Source organism: Natator depressus, chromosome 1 (assembly GCF_965152275.1).
Source record: "Natator depressus isolate rNatDep1 chromosome 1, rNatDep2.hap1, whole genome shotgun sequence".
In the NCBI taxonomy this organism is placed as follows: Eukaryota; Metazoa; Chordata; order Testudines; family Cheloniidae; genus Natator; species Natator depressus.
The window spans coordinates 262,855,675-262,868,285 of NC_134234.1; the positions used below are offsets into that span (position 1 = coordinate 262,855,675).

Consider the following 12,611-nt stretch of genomic DNA (forward strand, 5'->3'; position numbering starts at 1 on the left):
TGTACAGTATGTGTGTCATCTTTGAGATTTCTCAGTATATATAGAAGACCTTGCAATGTAGTCAGATCAAGACACTTCGAAGTATACTCTGACAAAAAAACACTTACGGTAGGATTTATAATCCTGTCTTTGAATTGCTACATTGTAAATACACCAGAATCCTATGCAACAAACGAGTTTCTACCATTTGTTTTTGATAAATTCTGAAATTTAACCCTAGTGAATATTTTAAGTATAATTTATACAAGATTTTGTCAAGCTTAAAGTGAGAATAAAGTCAGAAAAGTGACTTTGTAAAAGTAACACCTTCTTACTCAAAAGATCTGCCGCCTGAGTTTATTCATAATCATATCTACTTATTTAAGGAAAAAATACATTTTCATTAGTTTTTCTCCTGTTAGCCCTGCAGAGCCAAAACAACAGTTCAAAGGAGAATGAGCTGGATTCTGTTCTGGCTCACACAATGTCAAAAGAATTGTTAGCTAAATTCTAAGTACAGAATGTTTATTCCTGATGAGAGAGAAAGCCAGAAAGAACACATCTTAATTGTTGAATCCATTTGTTTACCTGTAAATGGAGCAGATTTGATATGGAAGTCATTGAGGGACAAATAACAGTGAAACCCCTCAGGGCCTTTTTTACCAAGTCAATTTTAGGGTCAAACTGTACTTTGAAGCCTGTTCTTTTCAGATTATTACTTTGCTGATTTATATAAATTGTGAGCTATGACATGGCTAACTAATTGCTTTATGTGACATTAACTTAAGTTTTTTGCATATTCTCTTTTAGGTTCACCAAAAACCTGTCACCTGACAAGATCAATCTGAGCACACTAAAGGGGGAAGGTCAGCTGACCAACTTAGAGTTTGATGAAGAGGTGCTTCAGAACATGCTGGATCTTCCAACATGGCTTGCTATAAACAAGGTCTTTTGCAATAAAGCAGCTATTAGGGTGAGTATTTTATTATGTTGGAACAGTAATTAAGCAAGACTTTCTCCCTTTTTCATCTTTTCTGCCTTCTTAAAACTTATTTTCAAGAAGTCTGAAAATTGCTAATTCTGAATTTCATAATGTTAAAAATTTGCTGTAGGTGTTTAACAGCTTCATAAAAAGAAGTTGAAGGCATTAGATAGTAGAAAATGTTCTTAATTGTTATCAGAAGCAATGAAAATGAGTAGTGATTTAATTTATTTTTTCTTTATCCAAGTGGAATTTTCTTCATATGCACTTTGAAATGGAGCAAGGGATTGTATATTTTTGCAGAGAAAGCTACTGGAGTTTCCTTTGGCTATGTCATACCATCTGCTTTAATTATTCTTTTGTGTGTTACAGTAGAACCCCAGTTACGAACACTTCGGGAATGGATGTTGTTCATAATTCTGAAATGTTCGTAACTCTGAAGGAAATGTTATGGTTGTTGGTTCAAAAAGTTACAACTGAACATTGACTTAATACAGCTTAGAAACTTTTCTATGCAGAAGAAAAATGCTGCTTTTAACCATATAATTTAAATGAAACAAGCACAAACAGTTTCCTTACTTTGTCAAATCTTTTTTTTTTAAACTTTCCCTTTATTTTTTAGTAGTTTATGTTTAACACAGTGCTGTGTGCTGTATCATATTTGCCTTTTATTGCATACTTCTGGTTTCCAATCAGGAGTGTGGTTGACGAGTCAGTTCGTAACTCTTGTATTTGTAACTCTGAGGTTCTACTGTACTTTTTCTGCCACTTTCTTTCATGTGGTATCACCTTTTTTCTTTTATGCTTTCCCATCCCTCAGAGGCCATATATTATGGTGACATACTCTGCCTGAAAACTAGACAGAACTGTCTCTGGAGCTAGTGGACAATGCGCCTTGAGTCTCTCTTGCTAGGAAGTGATGTGATACACAACACTACTACTGTCCTGTCTCCCAGACCATGCTAGAATGGGAAATAGAGAAAGCAAGCTATCGTGATTTATATCGTAACATAGCAAATGTGGGGTTTTGTTTTGTTTTTAATGAAGGAGTGTGAAAAACTGTTGGACTTTTCTTATGTCTGGCAACACAGAGTTAAAGAGACAGATTAATTTTTTCGGTCTTTTTTCCTTTCTGCCACCAGTAGCTCCTAAGCTACCTTTCCTTTTGGCCACATGACTTTGTGTGTTATATGATGTATATTTCTCACATAAAATTATTTATTATTTGTACTAGCTTCAAAAGATCACATGCAAGTCCAGCAGTTCAGTGTAAATTTTATTTTTATATCTAGAAAATAAAATTGAGAAACAGATATCTTGATTACTACGTATTTTCTTCGATGTTTGTTTGATTTGCTTTAGCATAATGTTTTATCTTTCAGATACCATGGACAAAATTGAAAACTCATCCAATCAGTCTGGTAAGTTCTGAAATCAACCCAAAAAGTGTGTGTGTGTGTGTGTATATATATATGTGTGTGTGTGTGTATATATATATATAAAAAGAAGTTTCCAGGAATGACATTCTTTGTCACTCTGAAGCCTAAAATGTCTGAGTCATTGTGGAGTGATGGAAACAGCTACAATCATAGTTGAGAACTTCTTTTGTTCAGCACAGCACCAGGTTGAGTCATTACTGGGTTTTGTGGTCTTTTACTGTCCAGTTTTTAAGTTCTCAGCCACACATCTCTCCCAATATAACACAACTCGTATACAAATAAACACAGCCATCAACAGAACAACACAACCAGCATCCACAATAACCTCAGATATCACTCTTAACACTAGAATGCCCGTTGAGTCAGTGTGAAGTGAGGGAAACAGCTACAAGCATGGTTAAGAATGTTTAGACTATCACCAATCATAAATTATCACTGGAATTTGTGGTTTGTTATAATCCAATTTTTAAGTTTTCAGCCATTTCCAGGTTTTTTTACACATGACTTTGCAAATAATACCTGTCATGTGGTATATGTACCCCACGCAGGCTCAGCAGTCAAAGGGTTAATGGTACTGCCAGCCAGTGTTGATCGGTAGCCTCACAGCAGCTGGGAGAATAACAGGTCTGGGAAGCAGAAGGGCATGGGGCTACTGGAGGAGTGAGCAGGTTGGAGAAAGGAACTCCTGTCAGCAGACTGCTGAAGAGCTGCCTAGAGACAACACTCCAAGAAGACATGAACAGACTAACAGTTGAAGAGCCTGCAGAGGCCCAGGGGAAGGTAGGAAGGAGCTCAGACCACTGTCAGAGTCTGCGAACCCTGGTCCTGCTTGTCTGACTTGAGGGCCCTGAGCTGGAACCCAGTGGAGTGGCTGGGTTCTCCTACCAACCCCCGATGGATCTGAGATCAGAGAGGGTTTTCCAGATTCTGGGGTAGCCAGAATAGCCTGACAGCCCCACTGAGCTGAGTGAGCTGGAGCTATGCCCTGGTTGGCCTGGAGGGGCACTGTTGCATTGACGCACCGACTCACAATACTCTTTTAATAGCATTGGCTTTCAGATAGTAGTTGTAAATACATTCCTTTTTAAAAAAGTTTTACGGTTTCCCTGAGGTTAATTAGAAATAATTTAAACCTTAGCTGGTGTGTACATTGTGTCCTTTGATTACCAGCAGATGGAGATGAGAAAACATTCTGGTGACTGTATCCCTATCCTATAAAGATGAGGGTCTCTAGGTTGTTGCTTGAGTCCCATTAGAAAAACTGTTTTTCTGTAATTTCTAATTGTAATTATTGTAATTATTTCAGCTTTACCTGAAAGATGGATATTTGTCTTCTAGTCTCATTGCAAGATCCTGCCTCCTTCTTGTCTGACTTTATTCTCTAAGGCCCTTTGCACACTACGACTGTAACTTAGCCCTGGTACTCAGTGACAGCATGATTGTCCCCTGACCCAGTTGCAACACAGTTAAAACATGTCTGAGGCTTTAGCCTGGTTTTTAGTTGTAGACAGAACCCAACAAAATTAGGAGATGCATAGAACTGGATGGCTGCCATTTTTCAGTTCTCCATCTCTTTTCTTACAAGCCTCTCAGGAGAGGTTGGAGAAGCCAGAAGTAGACTAGCTGACAGTCACTGGTTCTCATTATTCAGTTTCCATTTGAGTTTATTAATAGAGATACTTCTTCATTACTTGTATAAGTTGCCTGCAAACAGATTTAATGAATCGGAATTTTGGTAGGAAAGTTAATAATTCAATGATAGAATGTATCGGGAACTCACTGGTTCTTCTAGAAAGCAATGTATTCACCAGGATGGGACACTTCAGGCTTTTGGCTGAATTCTGCCCTCAATTACATCACCACAGCCTCATTATCTTTGACGCATGTGTGTATTTGAGCGTGAGTGTCACTGAGCAAGGCTCCTCTCTTGCCCTCTCCCCGCAGAAACTGCACAGACTCCTGCAGTTGTACCTTCACCGTGTCCTTTTATTTTAAGTTCCCGCCATCCTTTTCACAACAATCCCTGTGCAACAGTATATCTACAATGTTAACCTAGCTTTTGGCCCTCTCGCCAGGGCCTGAGGGAAACAGGTATCCCTATTTTGAGCATCTGTGTGGCTAGGCTTGGCTAGCTGTGTTCCTCCCTCTCCCCTCTTGCACTTCCTTCTTGTGCCTCTTGTCAGCTGTGGGCTTATGGGGTAATTGACTCAGCCGGGCAGCCTGATTGACTGTTTACCCCTTCAGCTTTTTCCAGGGGAACTAATTAATATCTAAGTGATCAGAAAGCAGGCAAACCTGTTTGCACCCTGCACTCTGTCACAGCAAGGTTGAGCTTAAATAGCTTTCATTAAGTTGGCATACTCTGTATATGTGATTTAGGTAGCTTGAGTATTTAGTGGTGCGCTTGCCAGAACTCAATTGTCTTTTGTTAAAAACTAAGGCTTTCAGGAAATCAATCTTTTAATATGGTGGCAAATGTTTTAAGTGCCTTTGCTCATAATTAAATTGGCCTTTCTATTTGTACTTGTTAAGCAAAATAATGTCAAGGAGGACTCTTGCACAGACTCTATGTAGCAGTTTTCTGTACTAAAATAAAAACGATTATCAGCCCTTTTAGTGGGGAAAGGGGAGGAATCAGGCATCTATTTGAGAGAGCCCATAGTCAAGCTCTATTGTTTATTTGTATTACAGTAGCCCAATCAAGTCTGGGCTCCATTGTGCTGTGTACTATACAGGCATATAGTAAAATGCAGTCCCTGTTCCAAAGATCTTATTGCCTTATTTTAAGAAAAGGCCTAAGAGATTAGTGAAACAAACAGAAGGAGCAGGGAGGCAGAGTTAGGTAAATATGTTTTTACTTTTTTCATAAAAGAATTGTGCGTGCATGAGGAGTGTCTTTAGTTTTTGTGGGTTGGTGGTTGTTGTTCATTGAGCTAGGTGAGCAATTAGCTGTAGTTTCAGCTCACCATATCAGCTAGCAGCACACTGTAGACATCATAGTAAATGAGTCTTAAGGAGGAATCAGGTAATAAGTTTATGAATTTTTGGGGAGGAGGGTAGGCATTCCAGGTGTAATAGGCATTATGGAAAAAAAGTGCAAAGGTGTTTGTGAGAGAACTGGACAAGTGGGAGATTGAAGCTGGCATAAGTGTGAAGGCAATGGCTGATTGAGATAACTGAGTCATTCGGTACAACAAGGCAAAATTGTGAAGGAACCTGAAGGTAAGGGCAAGATGTTTATATTTGTGGTTGAAGTGGCGAGCAAGTGGAGAGACTTATAATGGGTGTGGTGATGTCAGAACGATGGGCCAAGAATATAATCTAAGCAGCAAAGTTTTCAATGGACTTGAGAAGAGGCAAAGTTACAGTAACCCAGGCCAGAGGGAAAGAGGTTGCAGGAGCCAAGTTTTAAAAATAGGGATTCTCCTTAGCCGTTATTATAAATTTAAACCATGACCGTTTTTAATATGAGCGGGCAAAGAGACTGTTTCTGCATTTAGATGGTCTCTTCCTGGGAATAACACATTGTGGGTTTTTTTTATCATTTGTTAAATTATTTGGCAAGGTGCAGTTGTGCTTTTAATTATATCCTTCAATATCAATGGGATTTGAGTGCCTCACATCTTTAGTCTCCTTTTTGAGAAGTCCAGCCTCAATAATGAAAAATAATGGCAAATATGACTGTTAATCTTAAATTTTTTTTTCTCAAAAACTACACATTATAGCAAATCTATTGAGGATTCACCTCTGTAAATTTTCTTGCAGATACAAAATGTTTTAAAGATATCAACAAAATGTCTAACGGCCACTGATACATTTCAACAATAGACCAGTTTCAAACACTTTCCAGTAAAAATGTCTGAAAAGAAAAACACACAACAGAGAAAATTCAAAGGGCATAAAAGCTAATATTATGTGAACCTTCACACTGAAAGACTACTGTGTAGAGAAAATCAAATTCTTCCTCATTTTATACTCATTCAGAATTCAGCCTTTGAGAAATATACTACAGTGTGATGAATAGAATATTTCCTTGACTAGAAGTCAAGAAGTATACAAAGTTTATATATGACCGTGAAAATCTAGGAGAGTTGAAAAAAATGATATCTGATATAAGCACTGTGTAACCAAAAGTCCAAAAATGTAAATGGTTATGTATTCTATTTAAGGTTTTCTAATAAAATGCTATTGTCAGAGAATATTTATGAAAGATTTTTACTTAATGTTCTTACTTCTTTTTAATTAATAGATAACTTAGATATCTCAAAATCTAGTGCAGTAAATTGAAATTTGTACCAAATTTCTTCATGTATTTTTCAAGTCCCTGGATAAAGTAATAATGGAAATGAGTACTTGTGAAGAACCACGTGCCCCTAATGGACCATCACCTATAGCGACTGCATCAGGACAAAGGTCAGTTGTAGTTTTTAAATATTGACATGCACTTGATACAAAATATTTAAAATTATCGGATCTGTTCTCATGAAGCAGCTCAGGTTGGAGGATTTATGTGCATCCGAAAGCAGGTTAGATCCATTAGTCTAAAGGTAAAGTATAACAACCTTTAAAAATATAGGGTCAGGGCCTGCTTGCTCAGCACCCCTAAAATTAGGCCACTTATTTAGGTGATTTAATATAGGTTTAGATGTATAATGTTAGGCACCCAAGCTTGAAAATTTACCCTAAATATATATTGCATTTTCTAGTTCATAGGATTGTTTAATCCACATAATGCATTTTAGGGTGGAGGAATAAATCCCAAGTACCATAAGAACAACATACTTTTGGATAGGCCCAAGGCAAAATAGCTTTAATTATTCAGAAAATGGATATACTGCTTTCAAAATATTTACTTTTGTCTAATAGACAGCATTAAAGACCAGATTCTCAGATGGTGTGAATGTTCATAGTTCTGTTTTCTTCAGTGACTACATCAGCTGAATCTGGCCTAAGAGATTTGACGTATAACCCAGTCTGACTAAAATATCAGATAATTGTTGGGACAGGGAGCCCCAGACTTGTGGTCTCATAATTTCTAAATCTGCCTGAAAGAGGAGACTATAGTAGAGCTCATGGAAGTATTCCTTGAGTCTTCATGTTAATATGGCACCTTGACAAGGTAAAATAGAGACTATAATATTTGTGGTGTGTAAGCTGCATAGGCAGTTATATTAAGCAGAAAATGTCTTGACTACACAAGGGTGTAGTACAGGGTCTAATCTGAAAATGTTCTGACTGCTGAACATAATTTGAAAAGGGTCAACAGGGTGAAAGTGTTAGAAAATCAGTTAAAAGCTAGAACTAGTTAGATCCTGGGAGTACATTCAAATAAAGAAAAATTGAATAACCGTCTGTGAACCTAGCCTATTTGATTTTGACACTGAAGATTCAATCCATGCAAACAATAACGGATGTGAAGGGCAGGAACTTAATTGGGACTCTTCCACATCAGACGGTGACAGAACAGTTGCAACTGCCAGGAAAAGAGCCGTACGTTTTGAGAGCAACAGAATATTAATTTACTCCAACGTGAGTCCAATTACTCAGAGTCACAGATTCATAGATTTTAAGGCCAGAAGGAACCATTATGATTGTGATGGTTTCCCCCTGGGGTGCCACCTGGAACTGGGGTACTGCTGAGCCCTCTGATCCACCAGCCTGGGCTCCCTCTCACACTGTGCTGCTGTGACAAGCTGCAGACCTGCTCCCGGTCCTACACTTCCACCAGCATTCACACAGGCAGGGACACACCCCGCTGCAGTTACATTCAAGCTTTCTGACCAGCCACTGCCTGAACCAACAACAGAGAGGTTACAGCCAAGATAACCACCAGCTTCCCAGGCGTGCACCCCCTTCTGGAGTATAAGTCCAAAATTATACCGTCTTGCTCTGTACAGGGAACTGTACAGCGTAAACTCCGAGAGTTCATTCCTCCCTCAATGTGGAGACAAAATGCAACAGCCCCTTGAGCTAAGATTCCCACGCACTTCACTAATCTAAACCAGTAAGTTTGGAAAGCATAAAATAAGTTTATTAATTACAAAAGATAAATTTTAAGTGATTATAAGTGATAGCAAAGAGATCAAAGCAGATTACCTAGTAAATAAACAAAAATGCAAACTAAGCTTAAGATACTAGAAAGATAGGATATGAATTAGCAAATTCTCACCCTTGCTGATTGTACAAGCAGGCTGGCAGATTCTCAAGTACAAGCTGCTCTTGCTTTGCAGCTTGGAATCCCCAGGTTTTTCATACACAGGCTAGAAATTCCTTTAGCCTGGGTCCAGCACTTCCCCCAGTTCAGTCTTTTTACTTAGAAGCTTCTCTTAGGTGTTCTGTTGCGGGGGAATGAAGAACAACAGGTGATGTCACTCCTTGCCTTATACAGCTTTAGCGTATAGCAGGAACCCTTTGTCCCAAACTCAGTTTGTGGAAAAACACTGACATCCCAAGATGGAGTTCACAGACATGTGGCTGGTCACATGCACTGGCATAACTTGCAGAGTCATAGCAGCCATTACTTATAGGTTGTCTGGGACGTTTACAGGAAGGTTAAGTTCCCCGAGGATCCATTCTCTTTGCTGTTGGCCCATCAGCACTGTCTGGCTTCTTCATTGTTGTACCAGAAAGGCTAGTTGTGGGTGTCACCCAGAATAAGCATATTTGAAATACAGTTACATAGTCAATATTCCTAACTTTAGATACAAAAATTATACATGCATACAAATAGGATACATATTCAGCAAATCATAACTTTTCCAATGACATCTCAGATAACCTATCTTGTACAAAATGCATAATAATTATGCCATAATCATATCATATATATAATAACATCACTGTGAAGAATATGGGGTGCAGTGTCACAATGATCATCTACTCTGACCTCCTGTATCCCACTAGCCATAACATTTCATAATTAGGAAGAATCTGGGAAAGATAAAATAGTCCTTCATATATGAAAATGTGGAAGCCATAGTTTTGTATCTTAGCAAATTCATGTGACGCCAAAGAGGGAAACATCTCTGTTTTGGGACATCCTATCTGCTTCCCATTTGCTCAGTAAATAGAATATCATTGTCAGGAATCAGGGTCTGTAGCAGAGTCAGTCTTTGGGCAACCTAATGAAAGCTGCTGGGCTATAGTAGGCTGCCTAACTGGCTACACTACCTGATTGTTTGGAAGAGTCAGCAGACCAGTTCTTAAGTCCAACAGCAGCCGCAGTTCAGCAGCTGCTCAAAGCATTCGCCCATGGCTGAGATAGTTCCTGCTCCTGCCTTGTTCACAGTGCTGCTCCTGCCTTGGACCCAGCCCTGCCTCATTCCAGGTAACCTGGTACTGATCTTCGGCTCCAATCCTGACCTCTGACTTCAGGTCTGACTCTGCTTCTGATCCTGAGCTGCTAACTCCAGCTCTGACCCTGGACTATGATTCCTGGCTACCGATGCCTGCGGGAACCACTTGGCCCAATGCCTGCTCTAACCACTAGGCATGACCACCCATGTCCTGGTTACTGACGGTTTGCGCAGCCCCAACACATACAATAAGAGAACTAGAGTTTATACCAGGGGTGGGCAAACTTTTTGGCCTGAGGGCCACATGTGGGTATGGAAATTGTATGGCTGGCCATGAATGCTCATGAAATTGGGGGTTGGGGTGCAGGAGGGGGTGAGGGCTCCGGCTGGGGTTGCGGGCTTTGAGGTGGGTCCAGAAATGAGGAATTCAATGTGTGGGTGGGGGTCTGAGCTGGGGCAGGGAGTTGGGGTGCAGGGGGGGGATGAGGGCTCTGGCTGGGGGTGCAGGCTCTGGGGTGGGGCTGGGTATAAGGGTTTGGGGTGCAAGAGGGTGCTCCAGGCTGAGACGAAGGGGTTTGGAGGGCAGGAGGGGGGTCAGGGCAGGGGTTGGGGCGTGGGATGGGGGTTGGGGTGCAGGCTTCGGGTGGTGCTTACCTCAAGCAGCTCCCAGAAGCAGCGGCATGTCTCCTCTCCAGCTCCTACGTGGAAGCGCAGCTAGGCAGCTCTGCACGCTGCCCCGTCCGCAGGTGCCACCCCTGCAACTCCCATTGGCCATGGTTCCCAGCCAATGGGAGCTGCCGGGGCCACGGTTGGGGCAGGGGCAGTGTGCCGAGCCCCTTGGCTGCCCCTACATGTAGGAGCTGGAGCGGGGACATGCCACTGCTTCCGGGAGCTGCACGGAGCCACAGTATGTGCGGAGCGGGGCAAGCCCCCGACCCCGCTCCCCAATTGGAGAGCCAGAGCGGGGCAAGCTTGCACCCCGGCGGGATCTCAAGGGCCGGATTAAAATGTCTGAATGTGGCCCCCAGGCCGTAGTTTGCCCACCCCTGTCTTATACAGTGTGTGTGGATTCTTCAAAGGTCAATATCTCTATGGTGGAGATAGTGGGAGCCCTATAGACATTGCAAGCCCAAGTTGCTGCCCTACAGGCATAGAATGCAGTCATAGAATCATAGAATATCAGGGTTGGAAGGGACCCCAGAAGGTCATCTAGTCCAACCCCCTGCTCGAAGCAGGACCAATTCCCAGTTAAATCATCCCAGCCAGGGCTTTGTCAAGCCTGACCTTAAAAACCTCTAAGGAAGGAGATTCTACCACCTCCCTAGGTAACGCATTCCAGTGTTTCACCACCCTCTTAGTGAAAAAGTTTTTCCTAATATCCAATCTAAACCTCCCCCATTGCAACTTGAGACCATTACTCCTCGTTCTGTCATCTGCTACCATTGAGAACAGTCTAGAGCCATCCTCTTTGGAACCCCCTTTCAGGTAGTTGAAAGCAGCTATCAAATCCCCCCTCATTCTTCTCTTCTGCAGACTAAACAATCCCAGCTCCCTCAGCCTCTCTTCATAAGTCATGTGCTCTAGACCCCTAATCATTTTTGTTGCCCTTCGCTGGACTCTCTCCAATTTCTCCACATCCTTCTTGTAGTGTGGGGCCCAAAACTGGACACAGTACTCCAGATGAGGCCTCACCAGTGTCGAATAGAGGGGAACGATCACGTCCCTCGATCTGCTCGCTATGCCCCTACTTATACATCCCAAAATGCCATTGGCCTTCTTGGCAACAAGGGCACACTGTTGACTCATATCCAGCTTCTCGTCCACTGTCACCCCTAGGTCCTTTTCTGCAGAACTGCTGCCTAGCCATTCGGTCCCTAGTCTGTAGCGGTGCATTGGATTCTTCCATCCTAAGTGCAGGACCCTGCACTTATCCTTATTGAACCTCATCAGATTTCTTTTGGCCCAATCCTCTAATTTGTCTAGGTCCTTCTGTATCCTATCCCTCCCCTCCAGCGTATCTACCACTCCTCCCAGTTTAGTATCATCCGCAAATTTGCTGAGAGTGCAATCCACACCATCCTCCAGATCATTTATGAAGATATTGAACAAAACCGGCCCCAGGACCGACCCCTGGGGCACACCACTTGACACCGGCTGCCAACTAGACATGGAGCCATTGATCACTACCCGTTGAGCCCGACAATCTAGCCAGCTTTCTACCCACCTTATAGTGCATTCATCCAGCCCATACTTCCTTATCTTGCTGACAAGAATACTGTGGGAGACCGTGTCAAAAGCTTTGCTAAAGTCAAGAAACAATACATCCACTGCTTTCCCTTCATCCACAGAACCAGTAATCTCATCATAAAAGGCGATTAGGTTAGTCAGGCATGACCTTCCCTTGGTGAACCCATGCTGACTGTTCCTGATCACTTTCCTCTCATGTAAGTGCTTCAGGATTGATTCTTTGAGGACCTGCTCCATGATTTTTCCAGGGACTGAGGTGAGGCTGACTGGCCTGTAGTTCCCAGGATCCTCCTTCTTCCCTTTTTTAAAGATTGGCACTACATTAGCCTTTTTCCAGTCATCCGGGACTTCCCCCGTTCGCCACGAGTTTTCAAAGATAATGGCCAAGGGCTCTGCAATCACAGCCGCCAATTCCTTCAGCACTCTCGGATGCAACTCGTCCGGCCCCATGGACTTGTGCACGTCCAGCTTTTCTAAATAGTCCCTAACCACCTCTATCTCCACAGAGGGCTGGCCATCTCTTTCCCATTCTGTGATGCCCAGCGCAGCAGTCTGGGAGCTGACCTTGTTAGTGAAAACAGAGGCAAAAAAAGCATTGAGTACATTAGCTTTTTCCACATCCTCTGTCACTAGGTTGCCTCCCTCATTCAGTAAGGGGCCCACACTTTC

General features: G+C 42.1%; 1 protein-coding gene across 4 annotated transcripts in view; it reads left to right on the top strand.

Moving 5' to 3' along the window:
* The window catches only part of BLTP3B (bridge-like lipid transfer protein family member 3B), an 88,497-nt gene that overhangs the window by 37,072 nt on the left and 38,814 nt on the right, over positions 1-12,611 (top strand). For 3 of the 4 annotated variants that reach the window (XM_074941828.1, XM_074941827.1, XM_074941830.1), the window contains 3 exons: positions 790-952; positions 2,344-2,382; positions 6,722-6,813. In XM_074941828.1, the coding sequence (XP_074797929.1) occupies positions 890-952; positions 2,344-2,382; positions 6,722-6,813 (194 nt within the window). In that variant the 5' untranslated portion in view covers positions 790-889. Of the gene's footprint in view, positions 1-789; positions 953-2,343; positions 2,383-2,948; positions 3,181-6,721; positions 6,814-12,611 lie in introns of those variants that run through there. The other variant, XM_074941829.1, reaches the window with a different exon arrangement.